Source organism: Balaenoptera ricei, chromosome 12 (assembly GCF_028023285.1).
Source record: "Balaenoptera ricei isolate mBalRic1 chromosome 12, mBalRic1.hap2, whole genome shotgun sequence".
In the NCBI taxonomy this organism is placed as follows: domain Eukaryota; kingdom Metazoa; phylum Chordata; class Mammalia; order Artiodactyla; family Balaenopteridae; genus Balaenoptera; species Balaenoptera ricei.
Genome location: NC_082650.1, coordinates 2721539 through 2749184, shown reverse-complemented (window position 1 = coordinate 2749184; position 27646 = coordinate 2721539). Strand labels below are relative to the sequence as shown.

At 49.2% G+C, this 27646-nt stretch overlaps 1 protein-coding gene across 4 annotated transcripts in view; it reads right to left on the bottom strand.

The window, feature by feature from the left end:
• The window catches only part of RPS6KA2 (ribosomal protein S6 kinase A2), a 300754-nt gene that overhangs the window by 145957 nt on the left and 127151 nt on the right, over nucleotides 1–27646 (bottom strand). Inside the window, exon 1 of one of the 4 annotated variants that reach the window (XM_059940844.1) lies at nucleotides 15301–15574. The exons of the other annotated variants lie outside the window; for them this stretch is intronic. Within the exon in view, the coding sequence (XP_059796827.1) occupies nucleotides 15301–15399 (99 nt within the window). The 5' untranslated portion in view covers nucleotides 15400–15574. Of the gene's footprint in view, nucleotides 1–15300; nucleotides 15575–27646 lie in introns of those variants that run through there. 4 annotated transcript variants of the gene reach the window in all.

Genomic DNA, 27646 nt, shown 5'->3' with positions numbered 1-27646 from the left:
GCATTCACACGCTCATTCCTTCACCACTTATTTTAACTGAGCACCTAGGTACACCAGGCACCTGCTACAAGGCAGCCCGAACCTTAAACACAATGTATAACCTGTAAGCAAATCCCCTTGTGATTTTTTTAGACAGAAAACGTCTTCAGGAGAGCAGTTTCCTGGCCAGTGTGAATAGAACAGAATGATCTGGTCTAAACGTGTTATTTTAGGTTTAGTATATATCACAGTGGTTAAAGGCACAAGCTTTGGAGGCAAATAGAACCAAGTTTGATACTTGATTCCTCACTTACTATCAGGATGACCTCAGTCAAGTTATTTGATCTTTTAATATAGTTGCCTCATCTACGAAAAGGATATAATTGTATTCATTTTTAGGGTTCTACTAAAGAGTTAATTAGATAATAAGTGTATCAGGACGATTTTATTTGCATAAGAGAAAACCCAAATCAAACTGGCTTAAACAATAAGTGGAACTGGTTGGATCACGTAACCAAAATGTTCCAAGGTAATAAGGACTTCAGGCATGGGCTGATCAAGGCTCCAACCTCATTTCTCTACGGTTTTCTTGGCTCTGCTCTGTTGGTTGCTCTGTAGGCTGGGTAACCTCCTGGTCTCAGAAAGCTCCCAGGCTCCATGCCTCCTTGTTCCTCCACAGCCGATGAACAAAGGTCCCAAGTTACATCCCATTTGACTGTCTTGGACCGCACGCTCAACTCTGAGCTAATCACCGTGGCCAGGAAAACACCACATGTAGTGTGCGCACTCATACACACACACACACACACATAGTTAAAAACATATGTACATAAAAACTTAAATATTTATAGAGAGCTGATCATTTTAATCTCCAGGTTGTCAAAGTGAATATTTCAAACTCATCTTTGCTGAGAAAGAAAACTTGTACTATTTAGTTTTCAAATGGTTCAGACCCCTTCACCTTAAAACTTATAAAGTGCATGAAAGACCTGCTGGCTGGAAAAATAATAATCATTTTAATCCTGATTTTGTCTCTCCTTTTTTTTCTCCCAGATGGAAGAGCTCTGGGAGTGAGAGTATCTGTCACTACTTCAGTGGCAGATGCGTGTCTGGAAACATGAAATGCACTTGAACGGTAATTACGGATAACCATGTCTTTTCAAACACAAAGGTGAGTTGCTGATGCTGACACAGGACCGTAAAAGAGTGGAATTCATAGAACACGTTGGTTACGAAGAATTCGGGGAAGCAAAACAAATCCTTGTAAGTTGCCATTCTGGATTCTTTCATCACAGACATTGTAAAAACTCTGTAAAATCAGTCCTGTGGGCTCCTAAGAAACGTTTTCCGCTGTTGTGTGGACGACAGCACAGTACCTTCCTATGTTTCCATAAAGCTTTACATCGTTTTCAGAACTCATCTTGCCCCACCAGCGGGCCAGGGATGTCCCCACTGGGCTGGGGGGGGGGGGGCACAAACGCGGACCTCGAGAGGGGGTGGGGGGTTGAGCACGGGCAGGCAGTCACCCAAGTACAAGCATCCTCTGAGAGCAGGGCCACCTCGCTCTCCCCACCTGCTGCATTTGCTAACTGCAGCAGACACACTGTGAATTCAGGAAGCATATGACTTTGTGTCCAAGGTCCCTCTCCAAATCCTGTTTGTTTTTTCCTCCAGTTTTTCCTTGCTGTCCCACCGCTGGATGCCAGGCTCCGCCCACTAGTCTCAGGGAGGGCTTGGGGCGGCAGGAGGGACGTCTTCGGCTGTTCCCCGAAGAAGGGCCTGGAGATCCCCGGTCCTGTCCTGCCGTGTCCACCAGGTATGACATAAGCAAGGAATCCGCGACTCCAGTATCTCTGGTACCTCGGCCACCTGCGGCCAATGCTGGCCAACAGCGCACCGGTGGAATCCAGAATCCTAGCTCGTCTTGAGAAGGAAGATTTCACATGCTTCTGGGTCCCCTACACGAATGCAGCCTTCGCCCCAGGTTCATGTTCTGGAACTTTCCACACCTTGCGCCTCAGCTGCAAACAGGGCAAGGGGACCAGAAGTGAGGAGCTCTGTCTAGGATCCCTGCTGGCTGCTCGCTGACCCTTTCCTCTTGATTGTGTCTAATCCTGTGACTCTAAGTTAGCCAGAAACAACCTTGGGGAGCCCACAGGTGTCACTCCGTCTATTTGTAATAGCGCGTGCTGCTTTCACGCTCGGGGGGTGAGGGCGGCCAGACTCTACAGTTTGGATGTAACTGCTTCCCACATTCTGGTGTTTTTCCCTAAGCGGCCACCTCAGATCTCCTCAATGCCAGTCCCCCTCCTTCTCAGTGCATCTTTCTTTGTCTTTCCCACCTGGCCTCTGCTGCCGGCATTCTCCCTGTTTCTTTCACTCATCCTTCCCCTCCTCTTCCCTTCTCTGTTTCCCCCCCTTCTCTCTCCTCCACTCCCACTCCTTCATTACCTTTCAAAACTACGTAGTAGTTTGGTGTTATCAGGGCTCAGAGAGAAGGCTTAGCCACAGGAAATGGAGCTGTCCATTTGTATTAAATTTTCAGAACCTTTCCTTATATTTCTAGCCTTTAGTGAAAAGCACACACCTGAATTTTCTAGGTTGGAGGGCAAGTTTGATTTAGTACTCAGGAAAAAGTCCAGTCCTGAAACGTGAGTGCCTCTGCCTGGAACCCTTCACTTTAAGTGGCATTTGTAATTTTTTACTAATGCTTCTGATGTTGTATTTAATAAACCCCCTGATTGCAGCACGTCTGGCTGCTGCTGGTATGCAGGACGCTGAGACTGGTGTGCAGGACCCGAGACTGGTGTGCAGGACCCAGTGGCCGGCGTGCGGGACGCAGAGGCCGGTGTGTGGGACCCCGTGGCCGGCGTGCGGGACCCAGTGGCCGGCGTGCGGGACCCAGTGGCCGGCGTGCGGGACCCTGAGGCCGGCGTGCGGGACCCAGTGGCCGGCGTGCGGGACCCTGAGGCCGGCGTGCGGGACCCTGAGGCCGGCGTGCGGGACCCAGCGGCCAGGGTGCGGGACCCAGAGGCCGGCGTGCGGGACCCTGAGGCCGGCGTGCGGGACCCAGCGGCCAGGGTGCGGGACCCAGTGGCCGGTGTGTGGGACCCTGAGGCCGGTGTGTGGGATCCTGAGGCCGGTGTTTGGGACCCTGAGGCCGGCGTGTGGGACCCTGAGGCCGGCGTGTGGGTCCCAGTGGCCGGCGTGCGGGACCCTGAGGCCGGCGTGCGGGACCCAGAGGCCGGCATGCGGGACCCTGAGGCTGGGGTACAGACTAGAAGCAGTGCTGCAGGAAGCGAGGACTGAGTGTCGTAAACAGATTGCAGTGTAATGGGAAGCACGGAGGTTTTTTTTCAACTAAGTGCCCACCGGGGCCCGTGGACAGGCCATTCCATCTACTCCTGGCTAGATCCCTGCAGGCAGGTATGGTACCAATTTTCAGAGGAGGAAACTGAGCCTCAGGAAGGGTCAGCTGGCCACCTGCCGAAGTCACACAAGTACTAAGTGGCTGAGCAGCGACAGAAACGTGGCGTCTCCTCTGACCCCACTGGCCGCTTGTGTCACAGGCAGGAACAGCCTAGCTGGCTGCGGTGCAGGTCACGGTGAGGCGTGAAGCCAAGGCAGGAGAAGTAACTACCCGTCACTGGCAAGGGCTAACCACCTGCACGGCCAGCAGCCAGTAAAGCGCCCCCGTTTCCTGAGCGGGTCGCCTCAGTCACACTCCCCAGGGGCGGGCGGAGCTCCTTCTCAGGGCTCGGGGCTGCTCGGGCCAGAGACGCCAGGAAGACAAACCGGGCCCTGGGCTTTGGGCACCTGCTCCCGGGGTCCCCAGAGGCTGGCCATCCTTCTCGTCCCGCTCCCGCCTCGGCCTGGGGCACACGCCCAGGGGATCGGCCCGCCAGGTACAGGGTTCCGGGGGCCGCAGGCGGGGCATGCCAGGGCCTTCCTACGGGGCCGCAGGCTCACGTGCTCCGCGGGCTGCGAGCCCAGGTGTGGCGCCGGGAGCAGGGGCGCCCAGCCGGCTGCTGTGTCCCTACGGAAGGGGCCCGAGGTGCCAAGCACAGAGGGGATCCTTCAGAGAACCAGGCCCCTCCCAAGAGGAGGGCACTCGACTCCGTCTTGTGAGCCAGGGCACAGTCATGGGCTGGTAGGCTTTAAAGTGAAATCGCGCATCACAAAACTCAGAGTTAGGAAGTCAAAAGCTTTTACATTTGACTAGAAATTGCTTTAAGATGTCCTAAGAGCCATCTTCCTTGAATTAACCCTATTCCTCTGTAAGCACCGGCTTTTAAAATAAAAGCCCCCTTGACTTTTATCGTTTTTCAGTTTTTAAAAATTGCTAGTATTCAAACATTTTGAAATTTCTGAATTTGCTTTTAAAATGTTGACAGCTTCTCACCCTCCTAAGATATTTTACTGCTTTAAAATTTTTTAAGTGATGAAAATGATTTCTTTTGTTTTTCCATACTTTTTCCTGCAGGTGACACTCTCTCAGCTATACTGTGAATGTCGATGAGACATTCTTTCTAAGGAAGATTTTAAATGCCAAACAGCAGGCCTGCAGTTTGTGAGCTGAGTATGCGGGCCTCCCTCCAGCGGGTGTGTGCTTTTGTAACGGCTTCTTAGGCACCTCACTTCTACAGAGGTTTCAGTCTGCCACAGTTAGTCTTAGGTCAAGGCCATTTCTTCCTACTTCTTAACCCTCTAAACCCAAGTCCTACAGATCATCTCCAGGCACACGGTGAATGTTCAGTTAATACCGAAGACAGAAGTTCCGAAAAGACCTCCACAGACTTCACACGCGTTGACCCAGAAGGCGCGCACCACAGAGAACACGCGTGCGGGACACAGCAAGGCAAGGGTCCTGACAGCCACCCACAGCTGTCCCCGGACACAGAGCCACCGGAGCCGAGCCTGACGCGTCCCAGACCAGCCACAAGCTGGCTAAAGAAGGTTTTATGCAAATCCACGCACAGCAACGAGGCGAGGCTCGGAGCTCGCGCAGAGGTGCGGGCGGTGCCACACGGAGGATGCCCTCAGAGAGGACAGGGGTACCTCCCCAACAGCCGAGGGAGCACGCAGCTCCCGGACCCGGCCTGGCCCCGCGGGATGGTCTGTGATTCAGTGAACTTCCTTAAACCCAGAACTTGACAGGAATGGGTGACAGAGCCCAAGCCAGGAGGAACTCTTCTAGTGGCTTCTCTGCCCAACAGCCTCCTCCGGAGATGGGGTGTGATGAACACGAACCGCCCGGCAGGCTCAGACTCCGGCAGCGGGCTCCACGCCACCCGGGGTCACACAGCAAAGAACACTTCTCCCCAATTCCCACAGATCTCCCTGTCCCAACCCAAGTGCTCCAGGCCAGAATCTTCGGAAGAAAGTGAGGGCCCTGAATCTAAGCCACGGGTCAGCTCAGGGCCAAGGGGGACGCTGGGAATGGAAGCAGGTGGATGGGCGTGGGCTGCCATGTGCCTGAGTGGCAGGCGTCTCAGGAGGGAGGGCATGGAGTGGGGGCCGCAGATGGAACAGGCTGGGTGGAGGGAAGGAGGGGTCTCACGGAGGGGGACGGGGGCTCTGCTGAGCTCACTCGGCTGGGTGGAAAGTGGAGGCGTTGGCAGGAATCGCAGGTGCTGCCCCAAACTCCCGTGATGGTGTGGGCAAGTGTCCGTCACCCCGCTGAGTATAAGCCCCATCCTCACGCACGTACACAACGACTACAGCCGGTGCATTCTGACAAATCAGTCTCACTTCCTTACACCCACTGCTGGAGTTCCACTGTGGCGCACCTCAACAACGAGTCAAAGAAGAAAGTGGGACACGCTGATGGAGGCGTAAGACGGGGCTCTGAGTACCCCAGCTGTCCCGCACGCCGACCCTTCACAGATGGGCTTCAGCATCTTCTGACCAGGTTGAACATTTTTATTCACATCTCTGTCGGGGTGGATTCTGCAAAGTCTTAATTGAGTCACACATCAAAATTCATGCCTTCGGGGGCTTCCCTGGTGGCACAGTGGTTAAGAATCCACCTGCCCAAGCAGGGGACACGGGTTCGAGCCCTGGTCCGGGAAGATCCCACATGCCATGGAGCAACTAAGCTCATGCGTCCCAACTACTGAGCCTGCGCTCTAGAGCCCGCGAGCCGCAACTACTGAAGCCCACGTGCCGCAACTACTGAGCCCGTGTGCCACAACTACTGAGCCCGCGAGCCACAACTACTGAGGTCATGTGCCACAACTACTGAAGCCTGCACACCTAGAGCCCGTGCTCCTCAGCAAGAGAAGCCACCGCAACGAGAAGCCCACGCACTGCAACAAAGAGTAGCCCCCGCTCAATGCAACTAGAGAAAGCCCGCGCGCAGCAAAGAAGACACAACACAGCCAAAAAGTAAATAAATATATAAATAAATTTATTTTTTTAAAAAAGAGAGAGAATGAAGAAGGGGAATCCTATTAAGAATATAAGTATATATTAAAAAAAATTCATGCCTTCTCTTTTTTGCTGAGATCTAGAAATACAAAAGTCATGCCCAACCTCACGCTGCTTCTTGGGGTTCTCTGGGGTGAAGGCAGGGAGCGATAATCGTTACCTCGTTCCAGCAGCCCAGCTGCCCTGTTCCCTAACCTGATTACAAACTAAGCAGGATGCAAGAAGCCGAAGGTGTTCTAAAAAGAAGTGCTCCTTTCTGCTTTTTCTGTTTTTTTTTTTCTTTATCTTCAAAGTCAACCAAACAGAGTCACTGTAGCAAGTCAAAAGGCAAGAGTGCCTCTCTCCTGTGGCCCCCTTGCACGCTCAGCTTGGGGGTCTCGGGGCACACAGAGCCCGCCCCGCCGCCCAGCTCTCGCAGCTCCTCTCTGCCGCCGCCCTCCCCACCTGCACTCCCAGCCTCCCTCCCGCCAAGGCTCTCCAGAGCACCTTCTCCGATCTGCGTTCTACTCACTTCTCAGAATAAGAAGCTTTCTTAATTTTTCATTCTTAGAAAGTGATTGTCCACACTATATTCTGCATGTTAAATATATATTTGGAGGTTAATATTATATCTAATATAATATTATGTTAGATAATATAACTAACTTTCCTTAGTTGTAGAAAGTTTGCAATTATCCTGGGCCAAAAGTGTTGAAATTGGGACCTGAATGAGCGATTTCCTAAGTAGTCACTAGAGTATTTCCACCGTAGGCATTCCAAAAGAGAGTCTTTCAAAGTAAATCCCTCCATCCCTTTTCCTTAAAGATCTGACCGCACGTTTTAAGGAGTAAAAGCTACCTCGGGCAGGCCGGTGTGGCCTGGGTGTCCTGACGCAAGGGATGTCACAGCTCACGGTGACTGCACGGACACGTCAAAGAGGTCCCGGACTCGAGGTCTGGCTAATACCCACCTGAAAATCCCACGACTGATGATACGGCACACAAATCACCCCACGGTGTGAGGCAGATTCTTCAGAGCTTTTCAGTCTTATTCAGAACCTTCTTTTCTTGGGCAACAGGAGGAAACACGCAGGCCAACAAAGTAAACACTCCTCTGATGTGTGTTTTTGAATCTTATTAATTTAACGTAGGAGAGTAGACTAGCCAAAAGAATAAGCAGTTCTTCTCCCTAAGAAGCCAGATCATTTCTACCGGCTCCTCAGCCCCTGGCTACAGGGCTGACACCAGGCACAGCATGAAGCTCTCTGCTTTACAAGAGCTGCTGTTTCCATGAATTATGTTTAAAGTGACAGCAACATGGATGAGAGCATCCCTCCCAGGAACCTCAGCGTAGCTACAACCTAGGAAAGCTAGCTCCGTGGTGACAGTACTAACTTGAAACAGATGAGTCCTCAGAAGCGTGAGGGAGAGGAGGCTGGCAGAGGAGGAAAAGCTTTCTTCCCCCATAATGTAGTGCAAACCCCCTTCCAGACGGGGTCCAATCAAAGCCAGCTTTGTGTGACATCACAGAATGCCAAGGGCGAATTCTTCCCTGACTGGGCCCATTTCACCTTCTAAGCATTTAATAACCTGAGGACAGCATTATCATGGGGGAATCCCTGTTTTGTAGCTGAGGAGATAGGAGCTCAAAAGCATGAAGTGGCCTGGTGGGGCTGACAGCAGGAGAAGGAGGGAAGTGCCCGGGGCCAGGGGAACGGTAGCCAGCAAGATCCGGGCACAGCCAGTGGCGGGAGCGTGGGGAGCCCTGGGCCGGGGAAGGGGGCCCAGTGCGGGGCGAGGGGGAAAGCACCTCTGCCTGGCCCACGGGGACAGAAGCTTGGGGCTCTTAGGGTGAGGGCGGCCTGCAGACCCTAGGGGCCTTTGCAAACCAAAGCTCATGGAGAAAGATTGGCTGCTGAGTGTTTGCTGGTTGGAATCAAGTAGGGCTCTCTGATCAGTGGTGTTCCTGGGACCCCCGTTAAGGGCTCTCAAGGAACACACGCAAATTACTACTAATAATAGGTATTGCTCAAGAAAAATTATTCCGGCACTTGTTAAAAATGGTGAGGGAGACTTTATTCAAGGGACCACTGCAGTGGGGTTTGCAGCAGGGGGAAGAGATGGAGCTCAGATCCCATACAAGAAGGACACGTGGGGATTTGCAGCCAAGGGGCAGGTGAGGGGCGGTGGGGTAGGGCAGTTCCTTCTAAACTGAGCTGAAAGCAGGTCAGGGTCATCTCATCTCACCTGGGGACGTGGGGATGGGGAACTGGACCAGGTTTAGAGGGCGATCAAAGGCCGAGGAGGGATCGGGCTGCTCTCTAAATCAACTCAGCAGAATTCGTGCTAAACCGGGTTTTGGAGGCTCAGCAAGGATGACACAGAAGCCCAAGGTCCGGCCGAGTTGAAAAGAGGGGCCAGGGAGCCGGGCTGAAGTTTGAGGGAGGAGAGCTTTGTCAGTGCGCATCTCGGTGGTTCCAAACACTGGCTCTTGCCCGCGTGGTGATCAACCACGGTGATGCGGCCACTGCAGTCCCCCCCATACCCCGGGGGGCAGGTTCCCAGGTTTAAGTACAGCTGCACCGCCATTACGTCTCCTTAGCCAACTCATCAGCAGGAAAGGCTTCCTACACAGCTGCAAATCAGATACGATGAACAATATTTTATACTGAATATATTTGTGTCTGAGCCATTTGCCTGATTAAATCACACTGTAGCTTAACAGACTATTTGTTGATAATTCCTACTTGAGTTTAATTTAATAGCTTTTACCAGTGAAAATATATCAGCAAACATACGACACTGGGGGAAAAATACAACACAACAGAACCCAGCGTCATCGGAAATAAAGGCAGAGCATTCTAGAGAATGCTTTTAGTGCTACACTGGCTTTACCTACTTAACAAGCACAGAAGCTTGGACCAAAGATGAAGAGCATTTCTGGCTAAACTACTGGTTACCAACTGGATTTCATGCAGAGCAAGCTCACCCCCAGTCTCCCTACATTTGAAAGGGGCACTCCCCACTGGAGCAGCCCTGCACTGACTAATCCCCGGCTCACAGGCTCACTCTTCACCTCCTGCTCAAGCCCCTGGTCTCTCCCTGCCTCAGAGCTCCGACGCCTCCTACCCACTTATAAATTTGCCACATCTAGGAAATCGCCCACCCAGCATGCAAGAAACAGAGTGAAATCCTGGGTAAGCAGCAAAGCAGATGATGTGGACAGATATTCCAGTTTTTACTTAGTGTGATTTTATTTTATTCCTGTACTTCTGAATGCATGAAAAATATACAGAAATAGTCTTTGCTGCATCGGGGTGTGTGGTGGAAGACACTCAGAATGAATAGGTCAAAGAGGAGGAGAAAAAAAAGGGCGAATCTATGAAACAGACTCACAGACAGAGAGAACAGACTTGTGGTTGCCAAGGGGGAAAGGGTGAGGGAGGGATGGATTGGGAGTTTGGGATTAGCAGATGCAAATGATTATATATAGAATGGATAAACAACAAAGTCCAACTGTATAGCGCAGGGAACTATATTCAATATCCTGGGATAAACCATAATGGAAAAGAACATGAAAAAGAATGAATATATAACTGAATCACTTTGCTGTACAGCAGAAATTAACACAACACTGTAAATCAACTATACTTGAATAAAATAAATTTTTTTAAAAAGGGGTGAAGTAATATTTTGGGTTGTCTTTTCACATATTTTTAAATAAGAAACAGTACTTTGGGGAGTTTTCTTGGATGTAAGGAGAGAAAAGTATGTAATGAAATTGCAAAGATAAGGCAGACCACAAACAAGGAATTAAGTCTAGTGTCTTCAAAACACAACAAAGCATAAATAAGCAAAACAATAAGCAAATTAAGTATTCACTAAAATGGACTATTTCTTGTGGTCTTCTCTGACTTTTTGTTGTTGTTATTGCTATCCAAAAGCCCAACAAAATCAGGATTAACACAGAATTTCTTCGGGTGCATTTACTGAAATTACCTGAAAATTATTTTAATTAGAAATGGTTTTCCGGGAAACCTCCCAATATCAAGAAGAGCTTACCAGTCAAGGACCAAGAATAAGCTTGAATGTTTAACTTTCCAGGAAGTTTTCTTTCTTTTTTTTTTTTCATGACCGGAGCCAACACTGCTCTATTTGCTAAGAGTCCCTTAACATTTAATTTATTAGGATACCATGCTTCCTTTAAAAAGGGGTAAGCAATTAAAATATATTCACGTGTGCACATGTGCACATAGATAATGCTTGATTATCTGTGAGCGTTGGAAATCGGAACAAATTGACAATTGATGTAATCAGACCACTGAACTCCAATAATGCCAATAATTTCCCGGGACTTACACCCTACATAGCGGGCTTCCATTTACGTGTTTGCCTCTCTCACTAGATGTTAAGTTCACTGAGGGCAGGGATCAGACCTTTATATCTCAACTGCTTTGCACAATGCACATGGTATACACTAAAAACTCTGAGTATGTAGATAATTGAGCTAATAAATAAATGAAATTCTTCTCCACTCAACAGTTTACCACTATCAATACCCCAGAGAGAGGACTTGTCTTTTGTCCTTCTCACTCACCCCCAGCTGTCCTTCAGTAAAAATGTCAAAACCAGATGAAATGATAGGTAAGCAAAGAGAACCAACTTCCCATCTTTGGTGATAACCTCAAGCAAAATAAGTGTTCCCTAAATGAACCGACACTGAGAATTGATACGTTTAGCAGATTGGTAGATAAATCTTACCCCGAGTAAACAATATCACTTTTCACTAATTGAAACCCAATATTTGCTCCCAAGCCTTTCCTGGCCAACCTCTCTCAACCTTCCCCAGCCCCAAGCTAGGCTTTGGAGTTTGCTCACACTTCGGAGGTTTTCCTGGGCTACTGAAGGATGAGTAGGCAGGCTTCCTTCCCAAAGCTCTGCTAAGTCAGGACGTTGACGCTGGGGCAGGTCCTGACTCTAGAAGCAGCCTGAGCTCCGGATGCCGCGGCTCCAGGACCTGCACTGGAATGCATTCTCGGATCCCAGGGTGACAGGCAAGATAAGGAAGAGGAATATCACCATCCCCAGCCAGATGACGGACCGGGGCTGTCATCCTAGCAAATGGGGCCAGTCCTGTCGAATGAAACAGGCTGGAATCCAGTCTGGGAGGACTGATCTCTGCCTTTTCTTCCCCAAGGCGCTCAGCAAGGGCGCCTCAACGATTAATTAATTACCAGGCTGGGAGACAGCACAAGCCATGGGTTCCGCGGGCCGTAGGGGCAACCTCAGGTTCAGACAGAACCAGCAGACATTGAACAGTATGAAAAATATCAGTAAACCCGGGAAATATTTTATCAATATCCATAGCTAACAATGACTGATTATTGATTTTATCATCCAGACTCCGTGTTAATAAGCCTTTACATATGGTAGCTCATACTCCTCATATTAACCCCAAGAGGTAGGAACTATTACCATCCCCATTTCACAGTGGAGAAAAATGAGGCTTAGGGAGTTTAAGGAACTGCCCTGCTGTGAGAGGTAAAAGTGAGAATCCAATTTTAGTAAATCTGATGCAAAGCCCAAATTCACCTGGAACTTTCTAACTTCCAGAAAAGGTTTTCTAGAATAACTTTAGGTTATGAAGCACATTCCAAAATATCCCCTAGAGTAGTTTTCTTTTAAAAATTGTAATAGCCTTCATTCATGCATCATCTAATACTTGGTAAACTCCAATAACCACGCAACCTGAAACGGCTAAAATGAATAATAAACAGTACATGCTCTTCTAGTAAAGAACTTCCTGTCAAACACTTTAGGAGCGGTAAGCAAGTCATTTTGCTTCCCTGGGCCCCATTTTCTCATCTATGAAATGGACAGTTAGATGAGGCAACGGCTACACCTTCTAGAGGTACTACGGCTCTCAGGCAATGTTGTCAATGACCTGGTATCAGAGCTTTCTCGGGGGTGAGGGTCTGGCAGATGCTGAGCCCTGAAACCATTCTAGGGCATGCACACAGAAATCTGTGCAAGACATCCAAGTTGCCTTTAGAAACCCCCGAAATCATCCTTGCCAGAGTCCAAGATCTAGCCGTCTCAGCTGCTGCCATGCTGATACACTGTAAAAAACACTTAAGCTGTAATTCATAAACTGATTCCAAATCTGATCAAACAACCTGGCTTCTCTGTTGGTTAGAGTTGACCAAAGGCTGAGTTCTAGATGGGAAAGTCAAGTCAAATTTAAAAGCAAGTGTGAAACACTAAGCCTCTCCCTAAAAGTCTTTTTGACAAAGATGATACTGTTTCAACCTTAAAGTAAGTACTGTTACTTTCCTGTTAATATCACTAGATTTTTGAATGCAAACAAAACAAAAATTTTCAGAGGATACTCTTTCAACCTTAAAGTAAGTACTGTTACTTTCCTGTTAATATCACTAGATTTTTGAATGTAAACAAAACAAAAATTTTCAAAGTCTCTGTGTATATTTTCAAATACAAATTTCACAGAAAGAGTTTAAAAATAACCACGCTTCTTTCTACAAAATGAGTTATCGTTTTCATTAGTCCAAACAGAGGACTACATACATATCCCTGTTAAGTACTTTATATGTCCTATTTCTCAACCTCAAATTATTGACAAACCTGCCTCCTAAATTTCACAATTTTTGGTGAGTGCTTCTTGGTCTATAATCTGCTCTGACTATACAAACGAATAGACAGGCTTCTTTGGGAAATGATGGAAGGTAGCCGGGCAGGAACGTGGGATTTACTGGACTGAAGCACAGGTCAGTCGGTCACTGATTCGATCCCCCACTAGGTGGAGGCACCATGAGGCCAGGGCTGCCACGTCTTACATTTTCTGGACCTACGATGCCCAGAAACGAGCTGCACACATACGAGGTTCTCAGTAAACACTTGCAGAGTGAATTTGTTGTTTGGTTTTCAGCATGATTCTCAGGTTTTGTTCTCAGGGTTTTTCCTCCCTAGCAGTAGAATGAGGGTAGTAACACACGTCTACCTGGATTTTCAGAAGTATCAACTGCAAGCAGCTGCTGAGAGCACCTGCAGAGAACAGAGCACTGTATCAGTGCTGGGCATCTTTATCAGACCTTCTGTCCAGCCCCCAGCACAGGAACCTGGGTCAGACGAAGTGCTCACTGACCACATGCTGACAGACTACATTTCTTCCTCGTCAGCTTGACCTTCTGCATAGCTGATGGTTTATTTATAGTTTTATTTTGTATACAGAAATTTTATTTTCACATTGAAGCAACATCGTTTCTAAGCAACACTTGGTTCCTATTATATATATTTTTCGAGGCACTTCCACAGCTCGGTTCTCATTGCCGAACCAGAACACCAGAGGTGAGTATATCGTGCTGAGAGGATTCCTGAGCCCCACGGGTTTGCCAGTCTTTATGCGCCTCTTCCTAAACGACTCCGGGAGTTTACTGCCTCGCCTTGACAAGGACAATAAATGGAAGGAGACAAGGAGCTGAATAATAAACTTGGCATTTCGATGAATAAAGACATACTAGGTATAAAGGTGAATACTCTTCTGAGTTTCTATTCTTGTCCACTTTCGCTTTTTAAGTGCCTGAAACCCAGGAAAATGACTTATCTCAGTGAACTTATGCTTCATCTCTGTCAGCGTGAGGTTTAAAGCAAGCCCTCCTCCACAATTTAATTAATAGTTGTATTTGTTTGAAAGATATGTTTTACCCTCAGAAACCTAACCTAGTTCTTAAAATTCTGATTTAGTGATATCATAACAGAAACTTTTTAAACACGTAATTCCCTGTTGCTTTCATGTCCATTCCTGAGCTTTGCCTAAAGCCCTCTTAATTGTTGCAGAACCCATGCCTGTATCTAATATCATGGCAGCCAGGACAAAGAAACTCAAGATGAAAAATGTGACATTGTTCCAATTGATTTGACTTCGTTAGAAAAAAACACATCAAAACCTCCATAGGTGCCAGCCTTGTGGCACAGGCGAGGGCAATGTCAAAAGAAATCTCTAGGCTGTGTCATCAGCTCCCACCCCCTCCCCCCAAACCCCAAAATGTCTTTTTTTTTTTTTTTTTTACTTAAACATGCTTCACAGTTTGGTCAGCTATAGATTCAACCATGTACTCTGGACACTGGGATGAAGAGAATAAGATGTGATTGTTGAAATACAAAACACATTAGAGAACCGTCCACAGATGACTTGGAAACCTGAAGATGACATGATGCAGGACCCGAGAAAAGGACACTATTTTCAGGGTCCTCTGGCTTTCGGGACGAATCTATATCAAACCCCGAGCTGCAGAGATATTGCATCAGGCACTTTACTACTGGGCACCGTTTCAGACTGGTCCAAGTAGATTGTGTTGCTGCCTTTTAAAAAAAAAAAAAAATCCCTTTTTGTCAATTCTACACTGATTTCAAATACACGAACAATCTACACTACATGGTAGTATTTGTGTGGCTCTGGGTCAAGGCAAAATGAACCCGATCAACGCCAGCCTAGGGTGGGGCTGGGCAGGTTCTGTACTTGGGACTTCTGAGGTGCCATAGCGAGCGACACGGGCTGAAAAGCCCTCCCCACCCGGAGCACCCCTGTGGGCACCCAGGGTGACTACCCCAAACCCTGCGCAGAGCGTGGAACAAAATTAGTTAGAAATTCAATGGGGGCAAAGTTTAGTCCCTGTTGAGAACCCGAGGACCGGTCCAGTTATCAGTAAGTCCCAACAATAACGTTCGGTTTTAGGAAAACCGGACCAGCTTTCAACTTTAACTCCCTGACATGGGTCTCAGGGTGACCGTGCATGTGACAATAGGAAAGGGCTCGGGATGGCCCCAAGACCCGCAGCATCCTCCAGGGCGCGGCGGGGACCTGGGTACCTGCGCGCTCAGAGGCGAGGGCATTTACCTCGAGTCGGCTAAGACTGGAGCTCTTGGAGCGCGACTTCTTGCGCAGGTACACGGAGAAGAACCTGCGCACGGTGAACTTCTTCATGCTCAGCTCCATCGCCCGGCGCCCAGCCGCGAGGAGCCGCAGGGCCGGAGGACGCGCATCCCCGGCGCATCCCAGGCGCGCGGGGTTAGGTCCGCCGGCGGGCGCGAGCGGCCGGGAAGCCCGGCGCAGCGGCCATCGGCACGGGGCGCGGGCTGCGGGCACAAAGGGCAGGCCGAGCCGGCCACGGCGGCCGGGGGCCCAGCGCTCCCTCCTCCTCCTCCTCCTGCCTGCGAGGACCAGCCCCGGGCAGCCCCGCCTCGCCCCGCCCCCAGCCACTACTGCCAATCAGCACCTGCCGCCCCGCCCGGCCCTCCGCCACTACCGCCAATCAGAGTCCGCCGCCCCAGGCTCTCCCTCCTTCTCCTCCTCCTCCTCCTCCTCCTCCTCAGGCCCAGGGAGGAGCAGGCCCCCGCCACTACCACCAATCAGAGCCCGCCGGCGCACCCAGCCACGCCCACCTCCTCCTTCTCAGCCACTACCACCAATCAGCGCCCACCGCCCTACAGCCCCAGGCTCTCACTTCTCCTCCCCCCCCCCCGCCTCCAAGTACTCGCTCTCTGTGGCTCTGCCCCGCCCACCGCCCCCTCCGCCAATCAGCGCCCTCGGCGGCGCATGCCTGATGAGCCCGCGGAGGGCTGCTGCGCCGCGCGGGGCGGGCGGTGAGGCGGTTCAGCTGCGCCTGTCGCTTGCTCTCTGTTCTACTTCGTTGGCCTGTTGGGCTTTTTTCTAGCTTGGGGTGTCATGTTTTCTCTCCGTAAAGCACCCATATACAGACTTTGGAATCATGCTCTTCTGTGCCGGACAAAACTTTAATTGCTGATTAGCAAACACTTCTAGAACATGGAACAGAAGGGTGGAGGGGTGCACCATGAGCTTGCACACGTGCGCTCTGTACCTCTCCTGCCCCTTGGCCCCCTCTTCTTGAGCCCGTCCCCGAGGCCCGGGCGCCCGACCTGGGGGTCCGCCAGTCCTTGCCCGGGTGATGAATGGATCCCCACGCAGCCCGGGACGCCGACAGCCAGCTGGGGAAGCCTCCCAGGGCAGTGTTTGGAGAACAAAGGCACATCCGTTCTCCATGACCTCCGACTCCATGTATAGAAAATTATCCAAACGGATGACTTATCAGGGCCTAAACACAGAGTGTCCTGAGTCAGGGCTCTCAGAAACCAGCTGCAGGGCTGCAGGGGATTTGCCTTAAAGGGGAACACCCTTTGTTTTTCTTTTTTTCCTAGAAATGCTCACCAGAGGGCCGTAGGCAGTTCCAGATTTGTGAGCTTAGGACTCTGTGCAGCCTCTTCTGTTTTCCTCTTGTGCATTGTCCACGTATTTTTATGTTTAAAACAGGGCCAAACAAGCTCATTAGCATACTGCCACCACCCCCTGAAAAGTCCAGAAGCATTCTTGCACCCGCTGCTGTGTGCCAAGTACTGCTTTGCTAGGCAGATTGTGAAAAATCTACATGTCATGTCATCCTTTGGCTTAATCAAAAGGCGCATTAAATACTTGTGTCAGGCTATCTTTGCTAAAGTGAGTAAAGACAGCGGATGCTCCCAGATAAGAACTGGTAAGTTCATGCTGCATCTGGGTCAAGAGATGAGGTCAGACAGTCTCCCTGGGGTTTAATGGTGGTAAGCACAGTTTAGCATCAAGATGCTGGCACTGCCATTTCCTTGCTTGATGAGCTTGAGCACACTTGCATGTTTTGTGTTCCCACTGTGCATCCCTAAGATGAAAATATGCCCCAAACCGGTTCCTGCTTCCCGCAAGGATTCTTCTGCTGGAGGGCCATTATCCCTACGCTGGGAATGAGCTTCTTACCACCCTGGGTCTCCCGCCACCACCACTCAGGTATCCCAGCTCTAAGCAAACAAAGACAGGCCAGGGCTGTGCCATGTTGCTTCTCTGGAAAAGACAGCAGCTGACGGACATCAGACATCGGGCTGGTCACCTGCTCCAAGAATGAGGAAGAAGCCGGCTGTGGGTCGATGGTACAACTAGTCAGAGACAGGAGTGTGGTTTGTCAGTGATGCTAGCTCAGGGGCACCCTGCTCAGAGCAATAGCCTTGGGGCAGGCTTGTTTTACCAACAAGAGCATTTTGAGACTTCCCTGGTGGTCCAGTGGTTAAGACTCCACACTCCCAGTGCAGGGGGCCTGGGTTTGATCCCTGGTCAGGGAACTAGATCCTGCATGCCGCAACTAAGAGCCCATATGCTGCAACGAAGACCCGGCGCAGCCAAATAAATAAGTAATTTTTTTTTTTTTTTTTTTTTAAAGAGCATTTTGACCTGGTGTAACAGGACTGGAAAGGCAGTGTCTTATGGGCCATCCACGATCTTCCACAGCTGAGTGCTACACAATGGCTCTATTGAACTTGGACATCTCAAAAGAAAAAAAAAAGCAGCTTCCATATTTCAACTGAGAAAGTCATTTCATTGCTAGAACAAGTCTGTTTGCCCTTCTGCCAGTAAAACAGGTATATCAAACTCTCTGGAAATCATTTACCACCAAACCCTCCAGACCACCAAATCTGGGATAGGTATCAGGGCCCACTTTAATCTGGGTCCAAATGATCCCTAGCAAATTTTGGGAAAGAAAAAGTGAGCTTAATAAAGGCTGGGCTGGTGCCCAGATGATGGGGTGGGGAAGCTTGGAGAGAAGACCAAGAGCTCAGCAGACCCCTGACTATCTTGAGTTTCTCCCTGACTTAAGCACGATCAGTCTGGGACTGAATTCCACGGCTAATGCTGCTTCCAAGAGAGGACCAGACTGGCTGGTGTGCGTTCGATTCAGTTGAACACATGATTACGGAGCTCCTCTGAGCGCCTGGCCCGGTGCTCGGCCCAGGGGAGACGGACGTGATTATGACGCGGCTCCTGACCCCCAGAAGTTCACGGCCGTGTGTTAGAGAAGGAAAGTGAATAGCCAGATCGGATACAGGTTTTACATAATGTGAAAGAAACATGTAAGAAAATGCTACAAGAACAGAGATAAATGAGGAGCCAATCCTAACTGGAGAAGCCGAGGAGGCAGCATTTGGGGTGAGCTCTGCGGACAAGGACACATGTCCTGGACAGACAGAGGAGGAGGGGTCCCCAGCTGCCGAATAACAGGATTATTGAGAACTTGGAACAAACAGAATTTCATGATTGATTAACGGAAAGTAAAGTTCCTACCAAGTCCCCGATACACAAGAGGTTAACGATTTCAGATTTCCAAGGGTGATAACCGAGAGCCTTCCAAAGCCCTGGAGCTGCCCCTTCTCTGAGAACACAGGACGCCCTGGGCAGGAAGGGGAGGGAGGCTTTTGTCAGCAAGGTGACTGGCAAAATCTGTGCCGTTCCACCTTCCTTTCCCTCCACCCAAAGGACTTCCCTGGGTTGGGGGGATGCCCCCCCTTTATGTCAAACCCCACCATGACAGCTGTGATGTGCTGGGGCCTGGCTTCTAAAGGAGGGAGCAGGGCGGCCACGGCCCCGGGGAGGCAGCAGGAGGGACTGTTCACGCAGTGGCCTGCGTTCCTAGGGCTTGTGGGGAAAAGGATATATCAATGTCTCCGACGGATCAGACGTGGCCGTGCAGGAGAGGGGCCCGTTTCGAGGTCCCTGAGGCCCTGCCCGGCACCGGGCCCAGGGCTGAGGGAAGAATTCTAAGTAACCCCCAAAATGAAGGGCCGCTGTCCTGTAAGTGGGCTGCAGCTGGGGAGGGGGGCGTGGGGGGTGGGTCTCCAGCCACAATAACCTCGGAAGAAGACGAGACAGCTGACCATGAGAGAAGGGGTCAGCTGGGCCAGGAGCAGTTTAAGTATGTCTTCATCTCTCCTCTCCTCCTGCTCTGACCCTGAAAAGGATGCTGCAGGCTTCCAGCGTGATGGAAATTCAAGCTGGGCAAAGAGAATGTCTGAGTTTGATCAGTCCTAGGACTGGAAACACTAACTTCCTGATCAAGTTCAAAACCTAAAGTGAATGCAGTTGTCTCTTGTTCAAGAGCGGGAAGGAAAGCCGTCGAAATTGCCAGGGTCCTTTCATTGTCCACTCTTCCGACAAAGAGTGGAAGGTGTGTGATGGTCCGAGCACAAGCCAGGTTTGTGCAACAAACCAGTTACAATGGAAGTGGTCAGTGCGGTGTCAAGAATGCCGTCCAGGGTTGCAACTTGGAGATTCAAATTTAACCCTCGAGGGCCACGGAGGTCAGACGCCCAGCCACGCAGGGTGGGGTGGCAGGGAAGGGAAAGTGGTCTCCCCTTAGACATTGTGAGCACAGCCAGCCCTGACACAGGCTTGTGGACCTAATTCACTCTCCATGTAACCAAAAACAACGACGAAAACTCAAGTTGAGAACTTAAAGTGGTCTCAGATGGTTCTGAGCCCAGGTGCCCAGCAGAAACACACAGAAATGCTCTCTAGAGAAATCCACATTAAACCCAGGATTCAAAGAATTCCTTGCATACAGTTGCCAGGAGCACAAGCTCACAGCCACGGAACACACAGTTCACAAGGACACGGGGTATCAGCAAAGCCAGCAAGACAACTGACTACAGAATCAGACGTGTGGACTTCAGCTGCTGGACTTAGCAGACGTTGAATGTAAAATTATCAAATCTAATATGTTTAAGGAAATAAAAGGAAGAAATGAAAACGTGATTAACAAACAAGAGACTGTAAAAATGAATAAAATACTTCTGGAAATGAAACGATGTAGTCCCGGACACGGAATAGAAGTAGCTGAACATAAATGTCCTCTTTGTTAAAGAGCAAATACGATATAGCTGTGGCTCGGTGAGCGATATCTAAAAACATACAAGAAGCATCGCATTGTGGAAAGTACGTCAGAAAGTGAAACATCTGAATTAAATTTCTACCCACTGTTCCGATTATGACTTCACCTTTGCCGAAATCCTCCGAGCCTTTAGAACTGGGGGTGACTTTGTCAAGGGGACATTGGCAATGTCTGGAGACATTCTGGGTTGTCACAACGGGGGGTGACAGGAAGGCTGCTGCTGGCATCTAGTGGGCGGAGCCAGGGATGCTGGTGAGTCTCCGTAGTGCACAGGACATCCCCACCGAGAACGACCCCGTCCAAAACGCGTCAGCGCCGAGGTCCAGGAAGCCCACTCTGTGCGATGAAGGGGGAGCGGGGGAGGGGAGAAACCTGTCTACTGTCCTCACAAGGTTGTCACCTACACAACCGGCAACTCCACGCAGTAAACCAGCATGAGGAAGTGCTCTGTAAATAAGTGCTCCACAAAGATGCTACTTGTTAAAATCCTGGAGTTTCACACAGAAAAATCAATGACACTCCTGGGAAAGGAGTAGATCCCCCTTTTCTAGAATTTTAACCTGAAAGCTCTCTCCGTTAAACTCTGTTGTCCTGTGCAGGGCATGGCCAGTCACCCCACCGCCTGAACCAGAAGGTGAAAACTACCAGCCACTCTGTCACTCCTTCATTCCGTATGTGTAACGACCCAGACTCGTGATACTTTCTAAGTAGCGTTCCTGTCTCCCTTCCTTCCAGCCCCGCAATCAGGAACCGTTCGTGCCGGAATATGGTAACTCCTGGCTCAATCCTGCGCCCCCCAACCCATCTGCAATCCCACTACCAAAGCGATCTGTTTAGAAGCAAATAGCACGCCATAGCTCCAGTGTCTGCAGGAATGACGTGCGACCCCAGAGCCAGGAGGCCGTGTTCTCCTCCATCGCGGCGCCCTCTCCTCCTGTGCCCGCTGCGCGGACACCTGTGTCAACAGGAGCGTCCAGCCGCCACTGCGCGGTGGCCACTGCCCGGACGCCCTTCGCACCCGCTTTCCCACCTTCTTCGAGATTCACTGTCGTTGCTGGGAAGCCTAGTGGAATCCCCGCCCCCACAGGCTGTGCGAGGAGTCCTCCCCTGGGGTCCTCGTTCTACTTACTGTGCTGGGTTACGACTCCTGCCTTCTGTCTGTCTCTTACCCACCTGGAAACACTTGGGAGGGCCACCGTCTGCGGCAAGCACTCTGTGCGTGCTGGCTTAAAGGGATTCTGTGATGACTGTTATCAGAGATTTGCTGGTTATGAAGATCTGGGCCTACATTATTATTCCATCTCTGTAACACACTGGGAACTCTACGAAACAGACACAGTGAACCCCATCTTAGGAGGTGGAGAAACTGAGGCCCAGGGAGGTGAACCAACCGTCTAAACGGACACAACAAGAGAAGAATTCAGACAAGGTCTGCACGTCCAGGACCTCACAGATTCACAGTGTATCAAGCAATAGTGGCTGGGCATCAAAAGAAAGCACAAGAAGGGGTGGCAACCAAGGGGTGAAAGGCTGGGGTCCTCATTTCCCTAGACAACTGCACTTGCCCAGGAAATGCCACTGGGGCCAAGAGTCTGCCGTCAGAGCATCTCACAGACAGCAGTCCAGGTGGCAGCCTCCAGCGGCTTCATTATGGCCTTGGGGGCAGACAGCGTGAGTGCCTTTGGCAGCAGAACGCTGTGCCCTGGGAGCAGAAAGGCTAGGTGTCCTTGTGAGAACTTAGTTTACTCAGGACGCAGCGGAGGGGCACCAAGGTGAGGCTTCTGACGGCGCGTCCGTGCCGCGACACGTAGGACATCTGAAAACATTAATGCAGGTGCTCTCACTTGCTCTTTTCTAATTATCAGTGTTTTAAAGGCGGGAGGGGCAAAACCCCACATTCTGTCACCGGGAGGCGACAGCATCCGTAGGACTTCCGGGTTTGAGCTTCACTATTGTTTACATGTTGTTACAGGTTGTTGGGTTGTGTCCCCTCTAAAAGCATGTTAGAACCCTGACCCCCTGGACCTCATAATGGGCCTTATTTGAAAATAGGGTCATTGCAGACATAGTAAGATGAGGTCACGCTGGAGCGGGGAGGGCATAATCCAGTGTGACTGGTGTCCTCATACGAAGGCCACATGAAGGCAGAGACAGTGGAGGAGGCCACATGGACGGAGGCAGAGAAGGGAGAGATGTAGCCGTGGCCAGAAGCTAGAAGAGGCAGGAAAGATTCCCCTATGGGTTTCAGAGGACCAGGGGCCTCCTGGTGCCTTGATCTTGGACTTCTGGCCTTCAGAATGATGAGACGATAAATTTCTGTTGTTTTAAGCCACCCTGTTGGGGGGCTTTGTGCTGGCAGCCCTTTGTTATGGAGACGGACACACTTCTCACCCCACAAACGTGCAGTGAACCTTCATGACAAGACGGTCAGTAGGAAGGCTCACGACTGAACGGAGGATCTGGAATCACAGTATGTGAGGAAACTGACCTGTGAATAGAGAAATAAGGGCTTTTTCTTGTCAACCTGAGCCTATACATAAACTATAGAGAGGAACTTTAAAAGGAAGGGAGTTAGCCGGAAAGAGGAAACAGGTTAAAACTATAGCAGGAAGGATTTTTGTAACTTAAAAAGGAAAAAAAAAAAAAAAAAAAACTCTTATAATAGAAAAGTCTCTCAAGACCTGGAATGGGTACAAAGGAGAATGTGAAATCCTTGCCAGAATTTTTTTTAGCAGGAAATGTTCATCTTCTAAAAAATATTTCATAGACATCTACAGCCTTTCAGGCACTAGATATTTATATTAGGGATGGGAACTAGATGAGCCCATTAAAAAATACTCAGGGACACTAAAAACAAAACAATAGGGGTTTAGGCCCCATGGCGTGTAGTGTCCTGTGGTCCATCCCTCATCATCCTCATCAGAAGGCCACAGGACCAGGCTGGGGCAGGGTGAGGGCATTCTTGGCAATACAGCGGGTTACGTATGTAGAGGCAGATTTCCTGAGATACGTAAAACAAAGGGAAAATCCTCTCTTTTTTAAAGCATGGCTGAGCCAATAGTAAGTGGGGGAAAACAAACTTAGACAAAGGATGAGGATGAGAAGACGCTCTCCAAAGGTAAGCAGTGTCCTGAGCAGCATTTGTCCTGCAACCCGTGTCAATCCCTGTGATCGAGACCCAGGGGGTGCGGAACTGGAGAAAGCCTGGGGCCCACGCAGGGTGGGAGGGCAGGTCAGACCCACCCTGAAAGTCAGGACCCTGGTGGGGCAGACCCTAAGGTAAGCTGGGACATTCTCTCCCTGCAGGAGGAGAGTTGCTTATGCAGGTACGAGCACTGGAATGAGAAAGAGAATTCTCCTCTGTTTCTGTGGCTCCTCTTCATGCCAGCGGAGGCCAAAATTCACACTCTGGAAAACTCCAAGCCAGATATTTACTTTTTAAAGATCCCAGCTTATAGCAGCCCGAGGGCCACACGGAAGCAAACGTCAGTACTCTGGAGGGGTCTCAACGTTTAACCACAGAGAAAATTATCAGGAATATGGGCTCACAATCATGAATGGCTAAATACACGAGGAGGTAAGCCACCGGGAGCAAGAATGAGTAGAAATAGCAAGTTGCAGAATCAGACGTGTGGAGACTGCAGAGGCTGAAACTTTCGTGTAAATAATATAAAATACATTTGCTTAATACGTTTAAAGAACAAAAAGGGGGCCTGAAGGCATTACAAGGAAATTAGAGGTTATAAAATGATCCAGCAGATTTGTAAACAAAAGTAGAACTTTAAAAATAAAATCGTAATGATGTAAATTTAAAAATAGGTAGATTAAATAGCACTTTAGACAAAGTCCAAGAAAGAGTCGATAAAGGAAAAGTTAGATCTGCTGAAAATTGACAGAATGCAAACCAGAAAGACACTTCCAGATCAAGAACCTGAGAAAGTTCACTACCAATGAAAACATATGGGGAGAGCTAAACACTCATGCACTGCATAAAAAGAAGTAAAAATCAAGTTAGAAATGAAACCTTGATTGAAAAAACAGCACATGCACAAGGAGGGTGATAGAGTTACAATCTTCTAATGTCCTTGTATTTTTTCTGGAAGTCAATAAAGATGCAGGTTACTTTTAGACTAAGTTAAATATACATGCTAAAATTTCCCCATTGGTATCCATGGGGAACTGGTTCCAAGACCCCCTCAGATACCAAAATCTGCAGATGCTCAATCCCTTATATAAAATGCTGTAGTACCACTGGTGGATCCAAGGGTGGCTGAATCCGTAGATGCTGAACTTGCAGATATGGGAGAGCTGAATGGAATTCTTAAATTGATAGAGACAAAAGTATAGAACAAGAAAATATTCCAGAAGTAGACAAGAAAGAAGGGAAAAAAGACATTCAGAAAAAGGAGGATAAGTGGAAAACACAAGCTGTTGGGAGTGGCAACCACCAGGGGCCAGAGTGTCTCTGCATTCCTCATCCATTCATGCCGAGTGTGTGAGGAACACATTGCACTCTTAACCCATTTCTCAGGGTTGTGTTTGCAGTGAGCAGCTTTGCAGGATGAGGTAACATTTTCCTCCAGGACAAAGAACAGGCTTGCTTACCCCTTGTTCTAAACACAAGGTCCCCAAGCTCAGTGTTCCTCGACTGGGATGCAGGTTCACTGTGAGCATAGCATCCATCCGGTCCCCCTTCACTGCACCCTGAGTGCTGGGGGGCAAAGGAAACCAATGCAAATATGGTACTCATTTCACTAGACTGGTAACGTCCCTTCTCTCTGATCCTGGAAGCTTATGTCTCCTTCCAACACCCATAAAACAGGAACATGCTAATTGTTAGTCTGTAAGTAAGGCAAAGTCAGATCCTAGACCTTACACAAGCTAACAGCATAGGAACAAATAAAAATATATCAAAAATTACAATCAGTGTAAGTGAGCTAAACTCTCCAGTTCAAAGACAAACAGTGCCCAACTGGTTTAATATGAATTTAGTTATAGAGACATTTCTAAAACAAGGGACACAGAAAATCTGAAATAAAATGGAAAAGATATATCATGCAAATACTAATGATAGGAGAGCTGATGAAGCAATATAAATTACACAACAAGTATTGAAGATATAAAAAACTCACTACATATTGATGAAGTTTAAATTCACCAGGAAGATACAATATTTCCAAACTTGTATGCCCCAGATAATAAAGTTTCAAAATATATTAATCAAAAATTGACAGAATCAAGAGGAGAAATTGATAAATCCATTATCGTTTGGGGAAATACCCAACACATCCCGCAATAAATGATAAATCAAGCAGAGGAACAAAAATCAGTAAATATTTGAATAATTAAACAATACATTTAAGAAAGTTGACATAAGGAATGTGTATATATATCCAACCACTTTAGATTGTGCATTCTTTCCAATTCATATGAAATATTCACAAAAAGTTGACCATGTTTTAATCTAGGCACAAAGCACAGAGCAGTAAACTATCTAAAAAATAATCTCACAAGTAATTGTTGCCATGTAGATTGATTTTCCTTACCATACCACAAGGATCACTTTTATTTCATTATTAATAACCCCATATGCTTGGAAAATTTTTAAATACAATTTTAATAGTATTCCCTCTCTCCCTCTATCAGAGGCTTTAAGAAACAGCCATAATGTTTTGACACAAATCTCAAACTTATTTCCAGATCAGTGCCTTGGGCTGCCTTCCTTTTCCTACGAGCCCAAGCAGGGCTGCCAGTCTTCACCCAAATCTACGGAAACAGCCTGACGTCAAGAACTGAACAGACCTCAGCCCTTCCGACTCATCTCTCCACACTCTTGCTCCTGCTCCTAGGCTCCAGCTACACCGACCTGCTCTCAGCTCTCAGAGGTGCCCCACTCCTCATTCTCTCGGGGCCACTGCACGTCCAGTCACCCCCATCTGGACCACGCTGTGCTCCCACACGCACTCACAAGGTTAGACTCTGCCTCTAGCTCTCACCTCCAATACCAGTCCTTCAGGGATGCTTTCCAAGAACCCCCAGAATCAGCCAGGCCCCACCTGAGATGCTCTTAAGGTGATGGCAACTATTTAGACTGGAATACTCAGGTGCACGTGTGTGACGATTTGGTTAATGCTCTTGTTCCCAACGGACTGTAGACTCTACAAGGGCAGGAATCGTGTCTATTCTGCAAACCACTAACCACACTGCCTGTCGTGATGCCTGAACATGCAAAGCAAAGATGTGCTGAGTGGACATATGAGCGAATCAGGCAGTAGACTGCCAGGCCGAGAGCCACCAGTGCTTTCAACACAGTGTGCTTTGTGACGCAGGACGGAGGGTAGAATGAGGACTGACTTGGAAAGATCAGCCCCCCACCCTCTTGTCTCTCCCTCCCTCTTCCTGTCTTTCAGCCAGTAATTAGCACATCACCTCCCATAACTGAGGGCCAAATCAGCTGTATGCTAAGGACATATGACATGTACTTTCCAAAAAAAAGAGAATTCTTTTGCAGGGAACAGATGTTAGACTCACAATGGTACATCCTGAAGTTCGACGCCATGTACAAGCCACATTTCTGAGCCAACGTGCCCCATCTCCTGTGTCTGCTCCTCCAGCCCATGACATCACTGCTTCCGGTAATTCTTGTGACTGTGCTTCCTTCCCGGGACAACTGGCTGGGGAGTCTGGTGACTTTTCAGGAAGTCAGAGGCTCCAATCCTGCCACCCTCTGCCAGGAGCAAATGCCTCAGCTCAATCTCCCGACCTTCTCAAGAAGGATAAGACTGAAGTTGCAAACATGAAAGCATATTGCAAAAGCATTTTAGCTTGGAAATATTTTAAACGACGGTCTAAAAATGTGAAAAACCTGGGAATTTGTCATTTTCATGTAGTATTAACCTGACTGGGGGTGTGGTTGGTGTCCCCCAAAACATAGTTTGAAGTCCCAACCCGCAAAGCTGTGAGTGAGACCTTACTTGGAAATAGGGTCTTCGCAAATGCAGTCAAGTTAAGATGTGGTCACAACTGGATTAAGGCTGGCCCTAAATCCAATGTCTGGTGCCCTCGTAAGACACACACCCGCAGAGGGAATACCATGCAACCATGGAGACAGGGATTGGAGCGACGCGGCTACACGCCAGGGAACGCCAAGACTCGCCAGCACCAGAGGCCGGAGACAGAGTCTCCAGCACCTTCAGAGAGCAGTAGACGCCAGGGAACGCCAAGACTCGCCAGCACCGGAGGCCGGAGACAGAGTCTCCAGCACCTTCAGAGAGCAGTAGACGCCAGGGAACGCCAAGACTCGCCAGCACCGGAGGCCGGAGACAGAGTCTCCAGCACCTTCAGAGAGCAGTAGACGCCAGGGAACGCCAAGACTCGCCAGCACCGGAGGCCGGAGACAGAGTCTCCAGCACCTTCAGAGAGCAGTAGACGCCAGGGAACGCCAAGACTCGCCAGCAGCGGAGGCCGGAGACAGAGTCTCCA